Source organism: Battus philenor, unplaced genomic scaffold, assembly GCF_028537555.1.
Source record: "Battus philenor isolate CCGP_79_NKW_IND1 unplaced genomic scaffold, ilBatPhil1.0.hap1 SCAF_24, whole genome shotgun sequence".
NCBI lineage: Eukaryota > Metazoa > Arthropoda > Insecta > Lepidoptera > Papilionidae > Battus > Battus philenor.
The window spans coordinates 2,467,237-2,490,682 of record NW_027181687.1 but is presented as its reverse complement, the minus strand read 5'-3'; the positions used below and the strand labels follow the sequence as shown (position 1 = coordinate 2,490,682).

General features: G+C 35.1%; 1 protein-coding gene across 2 annotated transcripts; it reads right to left on the bottom strand.

The window, feature by feature from the left end:
* Positions 1 to 1,677: 1,677 nt before the first annotated feature.
* PICK1 (protein interacting with PRKCA 1) lies at positions 1,678 to 17,774 on the bottom strand. 2 transcript variants are annotated; one of them, XM_068768077.1, is made up of 9 exons: positions 17,681 to 17,774; positions 11,150 to 11,261; positions 10,532 to 10,660; positions 9,343 to 9,575; positions 7,322 to 7,496; positions 5,136 to 5,329; positions 3,416 to 3,568; positions 2,391 to 2,493; positions 1,678 to 2,040 (listed from the first exon to the last, which is right to left on the bottom strand). In XM_068768077.1, exons 1-9 carry the CDS (start codon positions 17,770 to 17,772, stop codon positions 1,678 to 1,680), a joined length of 1,554 nt encoding a protein of 517 aa, XP_068624178.1. In that variant the 5' UTR covers positions 17,773 to 17,774. The 2 variants fall into 2 exon arrangements, with proteins under 2 accessions (XP_068624178.1, XP_068624179.1); XM_068768078.1 differs by having other exon boundaries at positions 17,696 to 17,774.
* Positions 17,775 to 23,446: the final 5,672 nt, after the last annotated feature.

The following is a 23,446-nucleotide window of genomic DNA, read 5'->3' as shown; positions in this document are numbered from 1 at the left end:
AGTAATTTTCTTTGGGCCACGTTTCTTCTACGTATAAAAATGAGCTTGTCAATATTTAGTTTTCTTTGAAAATATTTTTTCACGTAATTTTTCTTTAGTGATGTAAAGGAATAGAACCAACAGGCCCGGCACAAAATCAAAAGTTATAAATAGAGTTAAATGTATTAGAGATTAATAAGAAAACTAAATGAAATTCTAGAAAACAAAAATGTATGTTCAACAGACAACATTTCGTAATCCATTATGGTGTCTGGTTATTCGGCGAAATATAAATAACAGTCGCCGACCTAAATTCGCCGCTATACTATAGTGCTTCTTAATTTTGTCACGTAGCATTTTTCACCGATTTTAAATAAAGGTTTGTGGTTCGTGGCAATTTTAGTTATGTCAATTTTGACATTTGAATATTGTTTTAATTTAGTTAAATACCTGAATATACGAAGTATAGTTAGTAAGTAAAAAAGGATTTTTTGTACGCAATAAAAATATTCTTCTTTCATAATCGTTATGCAAGGACAAAAGCATCATGGATCATAGTCATAAAGCAATTTTATTATTTTTAATTTATCGAGCGGGTTTTTATATTTCAAGTTTCATTTATGACTTTTTTCATATATGTACAAATTGGTTGCTTTGAATCTTAAAAGAATGTTTTTTAATTTTTGTATCAACATTTGTTTTCAGCATATTTCATGGAACATTGACATTACAGATAATGCCTAATAAATAGATTATAGTTGTGAGTAAAATTTATAAAAACTAGAATTATATTGTACAAATTGCCGACTGCGTTTAGTGACAAAATTTTTAATATTTTTGTAAATAAAAGAAATTAATAATTAAAACGTTTTATTTGTACACATATAAAGGGGTTAATATCTGAACTGTCATCGCTTCTTTAGCAGGGTATATTAAAAACAGATACAAAATACGCCAAAAATCCTAAGAATTTATATTCCATAAATTTTAATACACGGCTTATTGCAGTTTATTTTGATAAGAAAAATTAAAGTATAAAACATTGGTAACAAAATAATTTTTACATATTGGAATACGAAGTTTACGCAAGAGTAAAGAATTTAATGAGCCACATAGTCCATGATATGCTATATAATGTGCAATTTAGAGGATTGTTTAATTATAATTGAATTATGTTTCGCTCTCTCTTATTTACAATTGTTACAAGGTTTTTTGAAACTCTCTCGGCTATAGTACTGGCGTCATTATAACTGCGAGGCGAAGAAAAGAAAATGTATCACATAAACGGAATTAGATTTTTCAGAAAAAAAGTTTTAATTATCGCTGTATATATTGGCATAAACGAGGTTCTTGAGGTAACCTCAAAATAAAAACCCAGTGACTTGAGTTCTGGGCTCGGGGAGGTCACAGAATGTCCCTTCATTGTGATATCAGTTTTTCACTAAACATTTCATTTACAAATAAAGACTCAATGATATGTCCTGGCATCTCGTTGGGACCAGGACTTGCTATAGGCTTTAAAATTATGCAGTTGACAAGTAAATGTAACCAGAAATTGAAATTTACACTCCTGTATATATTTGTTAACTAGAAGGTCAATGACAGATATACTTTTAGTATTATCAATAATAAAATATAACAATTATAAGTAAAACACAATTCATAATATTTATTAACAAACAAAAAATAACGTTACAATTATTTAGTGGCATTTAAATCGCTTAATAATTTGTCGAATACATCTTCAGATCCGTTTTCTTCCTTAGGATCGATGGCACCCATGAAACCATTTTGAAAATCGCCAAACTCATCTGGCTGAGTGGCTGTGTTCGTGTCGATCAAGCCCAGCTCTGTCAAAAGTGTCAAGTGGTCAGTTTCAGCCTTGACGTCACTGTCAAAATTATCAGCTGTCAAATCTGGCAGCAACTGTTCGGATGAGTCATCTTCCTTTTCTTTGCTCGGTCTTCTATTGAGTGTCTTCTTTTCTCTTTCCTCGTCAGACACGTCATGATACTCCTGCATTTCTTTACCGTATTCCAGGTCTTCGTCGTCTAAGTTATCCTAAAATATTAGTAACTTAAATGTCAGTCTAAAAGCGGCAGAGTAATTTAGTTAATTATAAATGATAGTTATGAATGTTAGTTTAAAATAATAGAGATTATACAATATAAATCACTTTTCTCACAAAACTTTTTTTAAATTTATTTTTTGATAGGAACCAAACAAAAACAAACGCACTTATGCATTCACCCTTTTAAAAGCTTTTATTACCAATTTCCAATATCTACTATTATATTTATATATATCTACTATTATAGTATAATAAATACTATTTACCAAAATCTTCTAACGGTTACTTTGAATTTTCCATAAGTATATAATGTGTAGAGTTTCTAATTGTAATATGTTACCTGTATAATTTGAGTTGTGGATTTGTACTGGAAAGCATTCTGTGACAAATCAACTTCTACTGGGAATAACGTGGAGTTCTCTTTCAAATGCTCCACAGTTTCACTGAGAAAAAAAAAGTTATTCAAAAAAGTAAACAGTAATGGCTTGTTAAATAAAAGAGATATTGCTTTTATTTTAAAAGATGAGCAGATTTGATGTTGCACGTAAAAATAAATGCACTTGTAATTTCTAGAGAACTTGCATCAACTGGTAAATGTGAATTTCTTCCAATTTACTATGGTCTAAACCAGTGTTTCCCAACGAGGGGCAATTTGATAGTTAATAAGAGCATTTGCAAAATAGACTGACACTAGTTTAACCGTTTCGCTTTAATATAAGAAATATGTATGTTATATAGGGGTTATAAGAATTTTGTGGTGGAGCAGGACACAAAAAAGGTTGGGAAACTGTTATTAACCATACAACCCGGCTGACGGGCATGTTGAAGTGGTATTGGGAAATCATATAGCATTTAGAACAAATAGGTGCTGGGGTGTTAAGGTTGTGGAGGTGAACTATTTAAAGAGATGGTAAGACGCTAGACGCAGGTCCCGTCCAATGACGATGATTGTCTAATTCAGTGTTTCCCTACGAGAGGCCCTCGCCCCCTGGGGGGCAATTCAAAAATGAATTCGACACTACTTTAACCCTATCGCTTTAATATTGAAATGATGTATGTTACATTGGAGAGCGTAAGAATTTTTGAAAGGCTTAAGTAGGATATAGCACAAAAAAGGTTGGGAAACACTGGTCTAGTTGGTCAAATTACAAGTCATCATTATTATAGCTGTAGCAAGCCCAACAGACTATGGTAGCTGCTTGCATCCAGAGTCTTCTGGTGACCTAAAGATGATCAGATGTCCACACTAAGTAGACGGTGTTTGCTGCGATCAGTTCAAAATTTAAGCCAAATTAGTTACATTAACAATTTTTTTTAATAAAAAATATATATTTACGTTGCAAAATTGGTAAGGTAGGTACTTACTTGTGGTAAACCGCCAGGCCTTGTATGAACCTCTTGAGCTGATAAGCCACGTCCTGGGTTTTCTTGTTATCAAGCAGTTCCAATTTGACCAAGACGTCGGACCTGAGGCGAGCGAACCTCGCCCTCGCCTCCTGGCGACATCTCAAGATTAATCTGGAAGGTACAACAGTTTTTATATTTATAGCAGTGATCACTCTGAAATATATATTTTTTTCTATTGGATATGTGACAAGCCAATAACTTCTGGTGGTACAGTCTACAGCTATAGATAATTAACATTTTTTTTAAACGGTTTTTAACAATATTATCATTGCATTATTTGTTATTTCTGGAAGGTAATGATTTTTGGATATAGTATATATATATTATATAGTATATATATATTATATAGTATATATATATATATATTTATATATATATATATATTTATGAACTAAATTCAATTATATAGGTTTGATAGATTATTAGGTATTTACGCGCACTTTTGTATCGTTCATTATTTTTAATATCATAAAAAGATCAGTGTAGTCAGTCAGAGAGCTGGTCAGAAATAACAGTTACTTAAATGAATTTGTACATAAATTAACCATGCAAACGAGTCAACAAACCAAGTTCCACACCTTTTGATCAACTGCAATATATTATATATCCATCTGTTTAGGTAAAAACCTAAGATATCTCGAGGAACTTTGTATATATCCTCAGACCCGTGATTTGAGTTACATACGATCATCTAAAGCCGTATATAGAAAGAAAGCTTGCAGCCGGCGCCGATCTACCAGCGCCGAACGACTCCGATAGTATCCAACATGCTTTGTTGGCGCTTATCGGCGCTGGTTTTGCTCTTTATATAGAAACTCTATTACCAGCGCAGATTACTCGCGCTTGGTGGTTCCGATAAGCGCTGGTAGATCGGCGCCGGCTGCCAGCTTTCTTTTTGTATACGGCTTAACCGCTGATGTAATATCACGTTACCAGAAGCTAGATTATGAAGAATAGATACTAATACGTCACTCCATATTCAAACTTCGAATTGGTAAAAATTTTTTTTATGAACAGTTATTATTTTAAATAAAAGTATCTAAATTTTGGAGCCTTAATAATATTATTATATATGTAATGAGAAGCGACCATCACAATGCCAATTATTTTGGTTATAAATACAACGCACAGCTCTTTTGTAAAATACAGAATTAATTAATCCTGCCGAAAGCACTGTTACATAATAAAAATTCGTTAGACAAAATGATAAAAAAAAATAAAATAAACGATTCGAGCCGTATTTACGTCTGTTGTTATACTTTTTTTTAATTGTTTTCATTCATTAAGTTAACATTATACATTAAGTATTCATCTCGTTGAACTAAGTATCGCACTGTATAATAACTCACCTGTAAGTAAGAAAAGGACCAATATTTAGCCACTTCCGCACATGCAGTGGTAGTTATGCAATAAAATGCACCGCCCGCCAGTCCGCTGATAAATGCGTATGCGGCAAACAATGCGAATCACACAACCGCCACCGCCAAATCACTCAACACGTGTTTCACACCTCCACGGGGCATATTCAGGAGTTATGTTACACCGATTAGTGCCAAACACACTCTGTGTTGACATGACTACCACTGCATGTGCGGAAGTGGCTAAATATTGGTCCTTTTCTTACTTAGGATGGACTTCCACGAGGTAACGCCTGATTCTATTAAATATTAATAGTTACCTGTACTCATAGTTCCCTGTCTCCACGCGGTAGAGCGGTTCCTGCAGCGCGTTATATCCGTATTCCTCATCATCCATTTCCTTCACCTTGAGACAGTACGAGAGGTATTCAAATTTCGCATCCGCATATTTCCTTATTGTAAGCTTTGTATCCGGTATAGCCTTGTTCAAGTACGTACCCATGTCTGCTAGAATCTAAATCGATAGTTATAAAAATATTTATTAATTTTTAGAAACTACATTTCTAGTCATGGTTGATACATCTAACAATCAAATCCAACGCAGGAGCACTCCAAGTTGATGCTTTTAGCTCGGAGGCTTTTACAGCTTCATCGGAACTGAGTTCACGCAGCGGAAGGGTCCGTAAACTTAAAAATAAAACAGAAGCTGGACAGACGCATTCCAGTTGTACGGTGACATTCGCACGTAGTAAACCGCTCTACCCAAGTAGAGCTGTGTAGTGTTGATGATGTACAATGCGATTAAAATAAGAATAGGACGGGCTCTCGGCTAACTTCACTCATATAAGTACGGTCAGCATTAAATATATAAAATAAAAAAATAATAATAATTGTTTTGGTTGATTGTTTAATTTGTTCTACAATGAGCAAAATAGGTAGTGTTTTACATCGGCGAGCTCGAGAGATTATCAGCAATGTTGATAAGTACGATTTATGTTGTTGGACCAGTTAAAACAAGCAAGAATTGTACCAGGGCCATATGGCAATATTCATATATCGCGCGATGTATTTGGAAGTTTCATTAAGCATTTGGAAACTGCTTCGAAGGTAACCGAGCGAGTGACTTTAGCCACTGGTATTATTTTTTAACATTGCTTTTTTTGCACACTATACCAAGTTCCCGTTGTGACGTCACAACATGGCGCTAGGCCGGTCCTATTCTTATTTTAATCGCATTGTATATGCGACTTGGGACGGCAGCGTGAACCACAGGCGAGCCAAGGATCTGGATCCAACCTCGGATCGCCCAAGCTGTTCATAGTTAGGGAGCGGGCTGCCGCCCTCTAAGAACAGGTAGTGTGATGAGTAGTGTATTGTTCTATTGTGAATGACGCGATATCATGTGCAAAAGTGGTTTGCTGGTGCAGTTAGGTTGGCGTTTGCAGTTTGAATACCGGAATACAATATTATATAATACTAGGTGTATTAGTTATATACGACTATCACTGCCCATATAGAAGTTTCCAGAGAAAAAGCAGCAGCGTCTATGTACCATAATAACATAGTGTAATCGCTAACCTTGCTTGCTTGCCAAGCGTGGCGATTGTGGTATATCCTCACATAGATATCTTTGGGAGAGCCCTACCCCTTGCAGTGGGCGTCTGTGGAATGAAAAGAAGACGACGATACAAAGTATAACGGTACTTTATGCCAAAGACATTCTCTACCAGTTAACCATTTGTGAAGTGTTTACGTGAAATAAGTGTATATAATGTTAGTAGAAAAAAAAAATAATGTGCCTAGGAAAAAAAAACATATACAAGGTGGAATTTTTTAACGCCAGCTGTAGGGAAAGTACTGTACATATTGGAGATGGACAATTTTACTCAAAGGAAGGAAACATTCCTTTATTTTATAAAAGAAACAGAACTGCATTCACAGATTTTCGAAACCCGTGAAATCCGAAAAAAAAAAAACACCCTGTACTTTTACGCCATCGATCGATAGGGTAAACCATAAGGAACACATCCCTGACAAACGTGTTACATTAAACACAAGGAAAATCATTAAATCTAAAAAAAAATAATTAAACGTTGCTCAAAATAAGCTCGATTTTGTTGGATAAAGAAATTTATTCTTTTAATGAATTCATTCCCGGTTACTTTTAACATCGGGTTGTGATGAATATTTAAAATCATATTGTGTACCTCAGCTTTTAACTCGTTTACAGTAGTATAGGAATTTCGGTAGATTTGATTTTTAACATATCCCCATAAATGAGAAATGTATTCTTTGATTAAAATTGTCCATCTTCAGTATGTATATTACTTTCCCTCCAGGTGGCGTTAAAAAAATCCACCCTGTATTTAAAAACGAAAATATAGCTCTATCTTTTTAAATGTATGAACTACATCTAATCTACATACACAAACAAACAGTAATAATCACTCTGTATTTATAACTAATTCAAGTGACGTTATCTAGTGCTAATGTACGTAATAGTTACCGGTTTTAGTGTCTTTAACATTTTGATGCCGTCCCTCTCTAACTCTCTGTGATACTGGCCGAACTTTGTGAAGGCCTCTGACGCCCTGGCCTGGGGCTCTCTTACTCCTATCGCAGCGAAAACGTCACCCAGAGCCTTGTAAGTTTGAAGCAGATCGAAATATGATTTCAGCATTCTGAAATTAAATGAATTCGTTATTATAATTTTGTCTAACAATTGAAACATTACAAGACTTTAAGCAATAAAAGTAGAGATAAAAATTGGGGCCAATGTATAAAAGAAAATATATTTTTAAACTTGTGGGTACTTCGATAAAATATATGACGGTACGTCTAAATTGAAAGAGTGCCGTCATATTTTTTTCATCGAGCGTTGATATTTTAACAGTAGAGGGCTGAGATTTTCGATGGTAAGTAGTGGGTTCGATTCCCGGGATTAATTAAAATATATAAATTCACACTTTGTGCATTAATTACATAGGATTGCCACTGCTTACAAAAAAGTTTCCACAGGATTGGTAGCAGCGGTTGTGTCTAGCCTGCCACGTGTGGTGATTATGTTATATCCCCCCCACAAATATCTATGGGGGAGGCTTACACCTTGCAGTGGTCATCGAGCTATAACGACGACGAATTCTAAAGAGCAATTCCTGCGATTTACAATCTCAGCTCGAATTTCCTTTGGCAACGTATTCAATAAAATAGATATACTAACTGTGACATTACAATATATTTATAATAATGGTCTCTGTAAGCAAAATAATCGCGTCACAACCTTAAAAACGGTTTAAGACTAAGCGCCTACTACCTACTTGTTGCATTTAATGTATTCCTGTTTATTCAAAACCGTTTCTGCCGGTAGTGACGTCACAATGTATTTACATTTAGCAAAGTAATCAAAAGTTTATTATTCACATTAAGTATGTCCTGTGTGAGAACCCAGAAATTAGATAAAAACACCTGCGAAGCGCTAGTCAAATAGAGAGATTAATAAAGTTTACTCAATAATTAGACTTTCAATTGTGCTTCAATATGAGAGATCGATCACAGTTACATTATCGACTCCCTAGTTCCTTCGTCAAGAAAGGTCGTCTTTTATACGTAAACCAGGTCGGTTTATTAACAATGTGTTTAATTGTTAAGTTCTATGCTTTACCACGCACTAGTATCAACATAAGCTATAGCGCCTTTAAATTTAAATATAGCAATGTTTACGTATAACGGTTTTAAGACAAAAATTGATACAGGTAAAGAAAACGATTATGGAAGTTGTGTTGACGACAACGCCATCTAGTTGCGTCGCTTGCAACAGTATGAAGTTTATCGATACCTATATTGCTATGTAGCGCCATCTAGTGAATGTGCTGTAATATTATACACCCCTAGCTTGAACTACAAGCCATTCCAGGCAATATTGTATTATACAATATTAGATGTAATTATTGTAAACGAAGAGAATATAAACGAATTTGTATAAAGAGCAAATAAAACATTCAGTCTACCCGGTAACAAAAATGTCTCAAACAAATTGATTTAGACACAAAAACAGATTTTGATACAGATATAGGTATATATAGTATAAAGAAATATGTGTGGGTACCAAACCTAAAGCTAGTATGTACATATTTTTTCTTGTATACAAGCACATAGATATTGCAAGGATGTGTGGTTATGTGGGACTTGCGTCGACCAAAAAACCTCTCTATCATCGCTATGTGCTCTGAACTCGGCTCTAAAGGCTTATGCAGTTACGGTTTCGAGAAGAGAAATGGATTCGTTCAGACGGACAATCTTATAAACATTTCAAAAAAGGTGATAGAGTCACACATCGCGCGGAATAGATAACCAAAGGAGCTTTAAGGTTCTGGAGACCAAGCACAGATGAGTGCAAACACGACACCACCATTAAGGTTGTTGAATGCTGGCTGCCTTCAACCAGTTCTTTTATAAATTTATGGAGGAGGCCTGTATCCCGTAGTAGGCATTCTACATCTGAAATAATGATGATGACGTCACACTTACCTTTTAGCGTTCTCCACTAATCTCTTATAAGTATTCTCCGTCTCTCTCATTTCGTTCATCTTGGCGACAAGGGTGTCATTGCATAGGATCGCTCTGGAGAGTCCCAGAGCGTCTGCCGTACCTGACGACATATTCTCCACCAACCTATGCTTCATCTTCTTCGTAATTATATCCAACGATTTTCCCTGTTTCGGATCTGCATGGAGTTTGTTGTAATTTATTGTTACTTCGTCCTGAAATATATTCATTCATTATAAAGGCTCGCTTTGATCTTTTAAGGTAACAATCGGAACTGTTTTCGTTATACCAATGTAAATTTGTTTAGAAAGGTCAGTATTGTCAACATAAGTAACAAAACATTACTCTTTAAGCTACCACATTGTTACTGTGATGCCCAAATGGCACTTGTAGATGTCGCGGATTCGCGCCCGTGACTCTACAACAATTTGGAGACACACGGATTTAAATTCGTGCATTCACTAATTTAGCACGGTCTTGCGTATAAATGCCGGCTTTTTTCACGCATTAGCAACATAAACACTAAGTTTTAGTTTGTTATTCAGGTCGACACTTTTCTTCGGCCATAGCATTTGACTGTCACTTTTGCTAGAATTGACTTCGATTATCCATTTCTGAACGTTCTAGAACGTTGGCTGAGATATAAAGGTAGTTAATGATGGTGTAGATATAGAGTACCAGAAGTATATATATATACATAAGTCAAACATGGCTAAGTTCTCTTGATGCGTGATATGTCGTTGTATATCAAGCGTGTAGAGTATATGACCCGAAAGGTCAAATATATTAGGGGGACCGGAAAGTAATGCAGTTTCTGTCGAAAAATTTTACAGAAAAACCGATTGTTACCGCCTCGGCATTGAAAATTTGTATACTAGATGGCAAAAGCTTTTTGATAATAAAGGTGAATATATTGATGATAAAAAATTTGTTGAAAATCTAGTCCTGTGTATAACTTAATAAAGTGATATAACTTTACGGTACCCCTAATATATTTATATGATTACTAATATCTTTTATATGTTAGTACAAACGAATTATAAAATAAAAACTTATTTAATCAAAATCTAAATAGTATTGAGTCTGTTGTCTTTCTCACGGTAACAGTTTTAATTTTATTTATTTAAATGATTAATATCTCAGGAGAAACTTCACATAATGGTCAGCTCACCTTGGCAGCCTGTATCATCTTCGCGACTTCCACTTTAGTTTTCCCTTTAACACTCTGCCCGTTCACACCAACCAACTCATCACCACTTTGCAAAGTACCATCTTTAGAGGCCGGCGTGTTATCGAAGATCTGTAATAATAGACATTGAAGGTAAATTATGATGTAAGCAGTATTGTGATTTTTTATTTAACACTTGTTATATACAAAGTATAACGGCGAACTTAATACAGAAGATATTTAGGCGATGCAGTGATAAATTAACAAAGACAAGAGGTAAGAAAAAGAGAAAAAAAAAGGAAATTTAAATTATATGTATATATATATATACATACATATATATATATATATATAAAAATACACACTTACACACATATCTGCGCGCGTGAGTGTGTGAGCGCGCTTGTGTGCGTGCGTGTGTGAGCGCGCGCGTGTGTCAGCGTCGGCGTGTGTGTGCGTGTGCGCGAGCGTGTTTGCATGAGCTTGTGCGCATTTGTGCGTGGTGTGTAATAAAGATAACATTATTTCTGTTTTTATTTACTTATGGGTATACATTCACAGCTTTAAATTTTTTAACACCTGTAACTAATCATCCTGTATATCACTAATCTAATGTCTTACCTGTACAATGTATAAACAGGGACACAGCGGAGCACCGCCGCCTATGCTGATGCCGATGAGGTTCTTCTCGTCTTTGCTTAGCACGACGCTGCCAGAAGTCACCGTCATTCCCCTAGAACGATCCGTTTGACTTATTTTAACCCTTTCCACTCCAAGGCTGTTATGTAGCATCGATAAAATTTAATTGAATTATAGTATCTTGCGATTCTAGAACATGTTTCATTCATTCGTGATTCAAACATTTTTGTAACAAAAATCTTTGCTGTTTTAAAATTTTCCGCAAAAAGAAGTATTACATCATGTCGAGTATCACTCGACAGTGGAGCTTGTGGAACAAAATCAGTGTCGAGTGACACTCGACATTGGAGAGGAAAGGGTTATAATCAGTATAAATTTCGTTAGTCGTACTACAGAGAAACTTTAACCCTTTGCGGTCGGCCATGGCTATTTCACGGCTACAACACTAGCAATAGAAATGCCTTACTGGTACTTGAGAAGGTGCTTCAACTGTTGACGTCTTTTCGAAATTTTATTGTACCTAAACGTTCCCGACACATTTTCGAAATTCGAATCGATTTGCCACCTAACCCGGCAGAAACTGTCGTCGTACGCAAAGGGTTAAATGTACCAGATTGAAATCATTATATCATACTACATTTTAATAGCAAAGTCATTTGATGATGTTATCTCGAGGAGGGTTTTACCGGTGATGACATACAGCACTGCATCGTGACTTGTCGCCTTGGGCCTTATTAGCGAACTCGCAGTAGCTCAATGAGACATAGAGAGAGATATGCCCGGGATTTCTCCACGAGATCGCATGAGAAGATCCGGGGACTAAGCAAATAACCGACATAGCCCAGTGGATTATCAAGTAGGAGTGGCAGAGGGCAGAAGAGATGAGTAGCTCACGAGCTAAAGACAAGAAAGATATATATCTTTGCAAAAGATATAATCACTCTCTAGCTCGCATGTTTCAATTATATCTATATCATTATAGTTAAGACTCAATTTTCATTCTGTCAATTCTCAATTTTCATGATGTCTTACGGCTCGTTCAGAGTTAGAGAGAAAAAGATGGGCTTATATAGTAATTTACACGTAAAAGAGAGATACGGACAGATATTGCATGTTTGAATTAAAAATGTAAACTACGGATTTTCGGAACAGGCGCAGACGTTTAGTTTTTTGCGCTTTATGAAAAAAAAAACAAAAAAAGGTTTAATAAGAATTTTTCCCATGTTTTATGTAGCCCGAGTTCTAAGTCTGAACTAAACGAGCCGAAGATATAAAGTATATATTTTTAGTCTTAGCTGCCTTATTCTCTCTCTGTGCTGTACTGAGCAAGAGTGATATATATCCCAAGATTGAAATTATATCATTGTTTTATTGTAAGGTATACATTTTGCCCATCTCTATTGGGCAGGCCACATACCGCACAGAACAGATATCCGCTGGGTGAAGTGGTGGCCAGAGACGGTAAGACGAGTCAAAGTGGACTGTCTTGTAAATTTGTCAATAAGCGCAGGATAGACAACTTCCAATAGGTCATATTGAAAATTCCATTGTATTAACCCATTGACTGCAAGGTGCAGGCCTGTCCCTAAGATATCTATGGGGGATATAAAATAATCGCCAATCTTGGCAGACTAGCGATCGCAGTGTGGTATTATGGTACGCAGAGGACGGTGCCCACCTTATGGAAATTTGTTTCCGAGCAGTGGCAAACTTATATAATAACTAGCTGATCCCGCAAACGTTGTTTTGCAAAAAAAAAATTAAAGTTTTTAATTAACAAATAAAAAGGGTTGCTCGTATAGGGGTGAAAATTTAGGGTTGTATGTATTTTTGTATGCTGTATCATAATAAAATAAAAATCAAAAAATTTGTCAAAAAAATTAAAAAAAAATTTTAAGGGTGGACCACCCTCATCACTTAGAGGTATGGAAAATAGACAGTAGCCGATTCTCAGACCTACTGAATACGCAGATAAAATTTGGTAAAAATCGGTCAAACCGTTTCGGAGGAGTACGGTAACTAACATTGTGATATGGAAATTTTATACATTAGATAAGGTTGCAATTTTGGGAATCGATCTCGCGACTTACAATAGCAAGTCAGAGTCCGAAATTCAGAGAGTCAGAAATTTATAGGGAGAATTATATTAAGCAATGAATGTTATCATGAAGTAAGTGGATGGTGTAATAGTGATTAACTTGTTTCTTTTTTTGCATTGTTAAAGTTTTATTAAAAAAAAACATCTGTCGCTTTGATCGCAACTAGCAATTAGCATATATTATCAAGTCTATATGTTACAAGTTTCTAACAGAACGAATCTTAGACGGTTTCTTGAACGAACTTCTAAAATTTAATTAACAGCAAATGAACTAAACATTCATCCCTTTCAAGCTTTTACACGTGTCACCAATCACATTGTGTGATTTTTCACTAATAACTTTGTTTTATTATCCTTAATATTAAAGGAAGTATGAAGCAACATTGTTTTTAAAGATTTTTTAATGCGAAACAAATATATATTTATTCTCTTATTTTATTTTACTTTTACCTTGTTTTGGAACAAAAAAAATCGATCGATGTCAAGATGAACATTACAAAGAAATATACTTTTTAAAAGACATTTATAAAATTATAAAAACATAATAATAAACATAATTAAAATCGTACATTAATATAACTAGCACTAACTAAAATAAATGTAGCGTTAATTAGTTTTCAATTAGCTTATTACATTAATAACCTGTATATTATAATGACAGAGAATGGTTGATCAATACACGTCATTAGGACTTCTTTTTTAAATAATAAAATGTCTATCACTAGACTATTTCATATAGGTTTGAAATAAAAGATCTTTAAATTGAGTATGTTTTATTGTTTTCTAAATATTCAATTTTTTTTCCTTGGCAACATAACCACAAATAGTAAAGATTTATAATTGTCAATTTACGCGCCAAATCTAAATTTTTAAAAGAACATCACAGCTTCATTTTTAAAAATACATGTTGCCAGTATTTTACGTTATATGTACATTAAATATAGCTTAATTTAATAGCTCTACATTTAGCGATGTACAAATGCCTTATCCCATCGACACATAATGAAAAAATACATTAACCGGCATTTGATTTGTCACGTCGGAAAACCGAATATAGGTTCGGTCTTGTAATAAGCGTTACCTTTATCTATCGCAATCACGTTTACGTTACTACGTGATAAAGGCGATGCTCTACAACACAATTTTTTTTCATAGTGCCAAATCAAATGCCGGGTACATTACAATCTAGCAGATCTACAGATCTATTCGAGCTACTTGCATCAGCTCCTGGTGTTGAATCAAGTATCTCTCCTGTCTCAAATCGTTGAACACGCAATCCGTCGCATCTTGAATATCCTCCTTTGACAATCTGTAACGTCAAATTCATTTAAACATTTCAAAATTATCACATTAATATATATATTCACGCACATCTGTTTTTTAATGCTACCTGTGTGCATATAACAGGCCGTTTTAACCTAGGCCTTAGGCCGTAGGAACCCCTGAGTAAAATAAAAAACACTATAAGTACCGAAGTGATGGCAGCTTAGCTAATGCAATTAATAATTGACAAGCACCATATGTTGTCACAGTGTGGACAGATGATCTGGATAAAGTCGTCTGAAGACACTGGATGCTGGCCACAACAGAGGAAGCTTGGGTGAAGTGATGGGTTACCTACGGCGATGATGATGATATCATAATCTGAAGTGAGTAGATGAGTTGACTTCGCTACTTTTATGGTAGAGTCCAAAAGTTCCGTTCACAAGATAAAGCTTATTTATAAAATTAAAATAAATTAATTCTTAAAGAATTTGTGCGGTTGAAAAAGGATAGAGAGGTATAACACAGAAATCTATATAACCTGGTATAGAATTTAGGCCTGGTGAGAATAAACGTCAGCTTATTTTTGAAACGAGCATAGGCAGAATAATTTAAAACTTTACTTAGGAGAAGAGTGTGGTAGGTGAAGAACGCAAATGCATTTCAATAAAACCTCCTTAAGGTTTCTTGCCCGTGACGAATGCTCTCATTTGATGTGATTGAGGTTATGCTGATAGCCGGCTTAGGCTTTGTGCAGCTTTATCGAAATTGAGGTCTAGAATTAAGAATTTCGCGGGCTAAAAATTATATGCTGGCCGATTCGGGACTCTACCCGCGTAGGTGTATAGTGTTGTGACTGTAGTGTAGTGTAAGTTTTGGGAAGCGAGGACTACTAGGCAGTCGGGAGCGACGCGTGCTGACCCTGACCCGGCCGTCGGTGTTTTGAATATTAGTGTGACGCATGTTCGGTGCATCGCGCCGGACGGGTGCCTGATGTGAGGTTAAGTATCGTAGCGTAAGAAGAGAATGAAAGAAGAAATGTGAAAGAAAACCGAATGAAAGATCTTATGATGTATAAATGAAGAGAAAGAAAATAAAAAAGATTGTGAAAAACTAAATAAATTAAAAAAAAAGTCCCACCAGATAGGGGGTACGAGAGGCTCCCAATGGCGGGGGCCTTAAAAAAAAGTATCGTAGCGTTAAGATAGCGGAGGTTATTTATTTAAATTCCGCCTTAAGAGCGACAAGAAGCGCCGAATGTTTCGCAATCTCCAGAAAACGCTCCAAAAGACCGAAGGCTTTATGAAACTTATTGGCAAATACAGAAACCTCATCGAAGTCTATATTCGCAACGGCTTTGAACTCCTCGGTGGTAGAAGGAGACCCGGTTTGGGGCTTTGAAGCTTTCAGTTGCACAGACTGTGCCACTGAATATACGAGAGCAGCCTTACTCCCGGATAGAGAGGCTTAGTCCAGATTGATGTAGCCGGAGGGGGAGAGGGAGGGGGAGGCTTCGAAAGTCTCTACGGGAGCGGAAGGGGCCAATCGAAGACGGGAAGAGCAAAAGACGCCTGTGTGGTGCATTTTGAGCGCCTAATGGCGACTGTGCAGCGATTACTGGTAAGTAAAAAATTGGCGGAATCGCTACTAACGGGGGTTAGTCGCATTTGTAACGTGGTATAGTAACGATATCAACGTAGTACTGCATCGCAACGGGGAGAGAATGGAGGTATTATTTTGCATTTTCAGCATGAAAGAAGCGTGGGCGAGTGAACACGGATAGCGACAGCGAAGCTACAAAAGCTCGCCGTGAGCGAAGCGTCTGAAATTGGTACGCCAGTCGTCAGCCTCGGGCACCTTATCCGGACCCTCTTACCACAACGCTATGTGGATCCGGCTTCTACATAGTAAATTCGTGGTAAACTGCGTAGTTACTACTACTACTTCTTAATTAAAATTTAATTAGGTAGTCGTCGTCGTTTCATCCGATAGACGCCTGCTGTATGGCATTGGACTCCCCCAATTAAGGGGGGATATACAATGAACACTGATCTGTCTATGGAACGAAGTCGTATTTTTAAGAAGCAAATCGATCGGTCGGTCTGAATTGAAGAGCTTTTAAAAACTGCCAAGCAAGGCAAAATTCTTCGAAACATTGTTTAAGCCTTAAGATAAACAATAAAAATGTTCAAAAACTTTAATTAAATAGATAAGATAAATTCTTTAATATTTTTTTTATTTTGTCACCTGGTAACGTATCCCTTAAAATCCCATTCAAAATACTCTTCTGTATTCACCGCGAATAAAGAGCTTTTACTGTAATTTAAAAAATCGGTAAAAAAACTCTTTTGTAAATAGGTTAACGTACATTAGTATTAAACAAAAAGTTGAAGAGGAAAACTCTTAATTGTTCTATTGTATAAATAACAACACCTCACGTACCAATCCTTTTGAATAGACTGGTACGCGGACCAGTTGTTCACACTTAGATTGCCAGGAATGTTAGGAAGAATAAAAATTGTCTAAAAAAGTTCGTTAGTTCGTTTTTAGTTTATTAGTTCGATGTATTTTAAAAAAGGAATTTTCGAACGTAGAAGTCTCAACACGAAAACAACCAATATTCAAGCAAGTCAAAAGCGTAAAATTTTATGTTTATTTTTTTTTGCATAAAGCGGCCTAAAAGCTTAAATATACATAATAATTATCGAAAATTTACTTACTCTTCCACAATATTTAGTTCCTTATCAGCATTTGGAGTGTCCAACACGATAGAAGCACTAACAGAATAACAATTTGAATGAAATGTGTATAAATAATTTTAATGTCATTGCTGTATTCATTTTAATCTTTCTCACCTTTCGTCCACGTCCATTGTGAGTAAAAGTTTATTTCTATGTTTTTTCCCGGCCCGACTAAGTAACAAAACAACCAAAATGATAAAATGACAATAAATATTAAAACACTGCCAGTAAAACACTTCCGCAAATATTATTAAAACAAATTATACGTTTAATATCGTAATGCAGTAAAAAACTTTTCAGAAACTGTGACAAGATATTTCTACGTAATGAATTAAAACTACGTTGACGATTAATAAATAATTAATATTGTAAATCTAATAAATAATATGACCATTTTTAAATTCTATTTACATTTTATCTTCATACATCGTGTGAAGCAGTAAAGCTGACAGTTGCGGATATATTCTCGGTTCGAAGGAGTAAACGTTATTATTTTGCCACATACTTTCACAATAACCACAGAAACAATATAAAATTACGTCTAAAACATTTGCCGTATCGCATTTAAACAGACAACTCTGCAAAACAAAAGGAAGGATGTTACGTCCAGGACAGATAAGCGGAATGGTAGATAACTTGAGTCAACTCACGTACATTTTGTCCTCCTCAAAAAAGAAATCATCGTCGAATTCTTGCATCATTTTTAATTACTTAAAATAATTAAGAATATATAAAAATACAATGTGACACTGCCTTTGTTTGATTGTCATAAATATTGATTTTTCGCGTTTCGTATTTACGTGCGAGCTTCTGTCGGTAAAGCGGTACGCATGCGCAGTTAAGCCAATGGTAATACAGATACCAACCATTGGTAAAAAATATGTCATATTCGCGTGACAGATTTCCTAAAACTATTTGTCTAAAATTTTGTAGTAATTGTAAAGATATTTAATTGTTGCATTTTAATACAGCTACTTTAAAAAATTGTGCAATAAATTAATTTAAAGTAATTTATAATTCTGTTTCAAGATTTTTGACTTTAATCATTTTATTTTTTAAACAAACAGTAATATAAACCCATAGTATACATGTATGCATAAAATATATCTATCATGTAACCAAAGCAGTGCCTAAAATCTAAGTAGAACAAATACAAATATCGTAGAACGAACAATAGTAGTAATAGCAATGATGAAGATGAGGCACTCCAAAAAACGCTGCAACGCTCTTTTCGAAGTGCAATTTCTGCCCTCTACCACATTCAAGGACTGTTCAGTGCCATGAGTGAATTAAACCCGTTATTTAGGTGGCGCCCTGGATGACGAAGTCAGATAGATGATATGATTAATTTTATAGAGGTGAAAAAGTAATCAGACCCATCTTCCTTTAGTTCATTAAACTAAAGACGAGGAGATATATGCTAAAATTTTAAGTTGTTATAATTTTTTTTTTGGTTTAAATAATTTCTGCTAATTAAAATATTTTAGGTTTGATCGATCACCGGAACTCAGATTCCTTTTTGCGATTGAATAAAGTATAGTTTAGAGGAGGCTGAGCGTCTTGGTAGTCCGATTTTAATATTTTCGCGAGCCGCAATTGAATATGCATACGAAAAATGTATCAATTTTGTACACAGGCATTATATTTATAGCTACTTCTATTGACATTTCTTTAAAATTAGATTTATGTAACAACACTTCTTAATAATTCTTTAGTATGTTCATAACTTAGGTCGGTTTAAGGATTTTTCGAATTTTAAAGATGAATAAAATACATATAGGCACTTGGTTTCTAATATTGAAACGATTCGACAACTAATCGAAGCCAAAAATATTCCTTTAAAGTGCCGCATACAGCTCACGAGTAGCAGGTTGCCCCTCCCTTCTTTTTGCGTGTCATATTTATGTAAGTTTGGAATATCTTTTATCAAAAATAATTGTAGAACAATATTCAAGTGGTATTAACTCTGTCAGGAGAAAACTTTGTAAAATATTGTTATTAATTAATATATGCTTATTTATACTTTTGTTAAGTGAAAGCACGAAATCCAAACGAAACGAATAAGTGTAAAATGACGACACCCAAATGTTGACTAATCATGTTTAACACTGAGCATATTTAACTTTTAGTCATTAAGAATGTTCTTAGAAAAAATATTACTTCACATCGAATGAAATAGATACAATACGGGTACAAAATAATTATTATGAAATACTATACGGTTGTGTATGGAACGGTGGTGTATGGCAGTTCGCGCTGGCCAGGTTCGTGACGCAAGGCCGTATCAAGTCAGCCAGGCATAATGATCCGATGGTTGTGCAACAAAACCTGAACTGTTTTTAAATGTAATATTGCAATAAACAATCCAACCGCCGACCAGTGCAGTCAAGTACGTCACGCGAATCGGTGATTTCTGTTTTTAAAAATGAATAAAGTTATTGTAAGTGTTATTTTTAAAGTTAACGATTTATAATTTTGACAGTTTTGTTTCCCGCCAAAATTTGACGTTTTGTTTTTTTTTTCTAGATCCTAATATTTACATGCGCGTTTCTTTACCGCCAAGTGGCTTCGGGTGATGTTGGACCGGTTGGTGCGTTCATCAGGGCGAATTTAGTGGGACAGCCAGTTATCCATGACAAACAGACATGGGTGTTCGATCCCGATGTATCCCTGCGAAGAAGAAAACAATTTATAGACATAAATGGAGATAAAGGGGAGAAATTAATAGAGAGGTTAGGATTGGGTATTGACGGGTATGACGAGGTGCGGTTAAAACATCAAAGAGAAAGAGATGAGGGACATCTTGGAGGTTTGAACGCGTATTTACCATAATATTAATAATATTATATTAAACTATATTACTTTGTATTGTTAAATATTTCTAGTCTACATATTTAAGAAATCAAATATTAAAAAGATTTAGTGATTTAATTGGTTTTTTATTTAAATTTCTGTAAACTAGTAACGCCATCTGTCGTACACTTATAGCACAAAAAGAGGAAAAACTTGTATCCTGCTGTGAAAGTATTTTGCTGTTATTACAATAAGAAATTTCGTGATAAAATTAAAAATTAACACATATGTCTGCTTAGCACATAACGGGTTTGGGAATGCTTTCGCCGCAGTAAAAACAATGACTAAAACCTTTTCTTTTTAATTTGTTTATATTATTTCATGTTACAGTGAATAACCCCTTTTGCAAAACACAGACAAAATTTCTTGTCGTGGTCTGATTTTGAAAGAAAATATGATAAAGTATTTATCAATCCATGTACTTAAAATTATTTCTCTTTCCTTTTTTAACCGAGAGTGTGTAGCCGCAAAAATGTTTTGTTATTTAATAAATTATCTGTGGTTAGCCACTATAATGTGCGTACATCGCCTGAGGCACGTGAGCTTTGAGACGGAGGAGTGTAAGATTGACAAAATTCAGATGAGATGTTTGAGTACAGACAGATTGACATTTCTCTACTTTTTCCGTCATGTCGCTCATACAAGAGTTGATTAATACTTACGAGGACACTGTACATTTAATATCACTAGTTTCTAGATTGACGTTGATTTATGGGAAAATCTTCGGAATTAAAATACGACACAGAAGATGTGTCGTCTTCTAGGAATCAAACCAGCTGCGGATAAAAGGAGCAAGCCGGGGCATTTTTGAATGTTGTCGATACGTACAAACTTAATTAGAATCGTAAAATTTCACTAGCCTGATTTTCTACAAATATGTGTAAATTAGGTTCCAGTGTCTTTCTTTACCTATGCAAATAAATAAACGGTACATAGATCAAATTTACATTTTTTTAAATTTTTATCCGTCTTTCTAGCCTGTCTGTTTGTTCGGGCTATTCTTTGAAATGCCAGGACCGATTTTGACGGAACTTAGGCAGGTAACTGGTGTAATAAAGAGTAGTTTAGGATACTTTTATTTTCGATTTGTTTTTTTAATTACTAATGTAATGACATCTTCAAAAATCAGCATGAGCCACGCGAAGCGGGTGGAAGACAGACAGTTTGGAATAAAGTTATATATTTCTGTACGAAAAGGAATCTTTTATTTTGTTCGGGGCGCTCAAAACTCTAGATTCGAATCCACTGACCAAAATTCGTAACTTACAATATTATTCACTTTCCATGTTATAAGATATACGTTGGAGGCTGGCGATGAATTACTATCCAAAACGTGTATTTGTATTATTTAAAGGCATGATTACTAGTATATACAAATAGAAGGAGTGAGGTGAGCTACCTACAACGCTACAAATACATTGACAGCTGTCAAATCACTGACGTTCAAATTCAAATCGGCGTTCGAAAGTTTGAATTTTAATTCGAACGTCCAAGAATGATTTAAAAAAAATGTAATGTGGCCGTAGTGGCCAGTAATTTGAAACGTTATTATGTGAAAGAAGGTGTTTGAGATATATAGATAATATATTTCATCGAGAGCTACATTAGTGCGTTGCAAAAGTTGTTAAAGGTCATGCATATTTTAATATAATCGCTGGGATTGTAACCAGTGATGAAGGTCACCGTCTCGAAACATAGAAGAGTTTGATATGAATCTTAATTGGCTAAGATTAATGGTTGCTAAAGTGTTACAAGTATTCCAAGTTACTTCTCTCTTTGTAATATTTGTACCCAGGTTTTTGTTCACTGGCAAATCCTGTTTGCCCGCCCTCAAGCGCACAAACCTCTTAGACTAGATCCTTTTATAAATCAATCAAATAATAAATTAATGAATAGATTTTTATTAAACACGCCTACAGCAAAACGTTATAATCGTTTACATAAGTTTCATATTCAGCTCATATAGGCCCACTGCAAGGTATAGCTACTCCCCCCTAAAAATATTTATGAGGGGATATACTTTAATCGCCACGCTTGGCAGGCGGGTTGGCGATCGCAGTGAGGTATTATGGTACGCAGAGGACGCTGCTGTCCATCCTCTGAAAACTTGTTTTGTGTGCAGTGGCAACCCTATATAATTAATGCACAAAGTATGAATTACATAAGATTGTAGCTCGGTAATAGAACCCGTGACGTACAATCACAAGTCTCAGTCCTCTACCGTTGGTCTATTACTGCTCAGTTTTTCACTCAGGATTCGGTAAGCATACGCTATCCGGGTCATAATAAAACAATAATAATAAAAAGTTATTAATAATGACTTTCTTAATATATTTTTAACAACACAATGTAAGATAAAACACGGAAAATACACATAATAATTATTATTTATTTTAAAGAAAAAAAATTCACATTTATTTCTTACATATACAGCTTTTTCCTGCCGACCGTACTACGTAATGGTAAAGTAATATAACCAACATTTCGTCCGTATGATGTTCACAGCTGGTCATGAGACTTTCCCAAAAATTTCCAATGTAGCCTTTAGAAGCGACCTACCTATAGCATCTTTCGACGACCTGACTTTAACTAAGTTCGTCTGTTTACTTTGTGCATGGACGTTCTACGCCACGATGGTCTCTGGACTTCAATCCAAAACTACGCCTGCCTATTGCCATTTCAACTTGCCAATCCGCTGAGTCATGTAGGTAACCTTTGTTCGTCTACAGATCTCCTCATTCCTGGTCATAGATCTCATCATGGAACGAGTCACTCATGTGCCGCAATTGTGGAAACCTATCATGTTATTATTCCCGGAAATGTATAGTCATACAATTCAGTCAATACAAGCATTAAGTGGATGATTCTGTTCCTCCAACTCAATACTGAAGAAACTCTAAGAGCAGAATAGGCTAGAGGACTTATCGTTCGAGATTATAGCAATACAAGCGTTCCGTATGGAACAGCCGCGCTGTGTACTTCACACAAAAGTCTTTCTTTTCATTTGAATAATGAAAGAAACAATTATGTGTAAAAGCTCTTATTAACTTAGACGATGATCTTAATATGTCACTGTTACATAGATGGCAGTGTAATAACTTTTGGATAAATAAAAATAGTTTAAAAGTGTTTTGTTATCGATTTTTAATATATCACAAAAATTATTTGTACGAATTAAAGAACATCATGGATCATTGAGGGACTCCGAACTTTGCAATGAGGCCTAGATTCAATGTCTTGATTTAACAATTTTTTCTTTCTATTACAAATGTACATAAATATCCACGAAGGTCGTATTTAAAATTAAGGGCAAGGCTACACTGT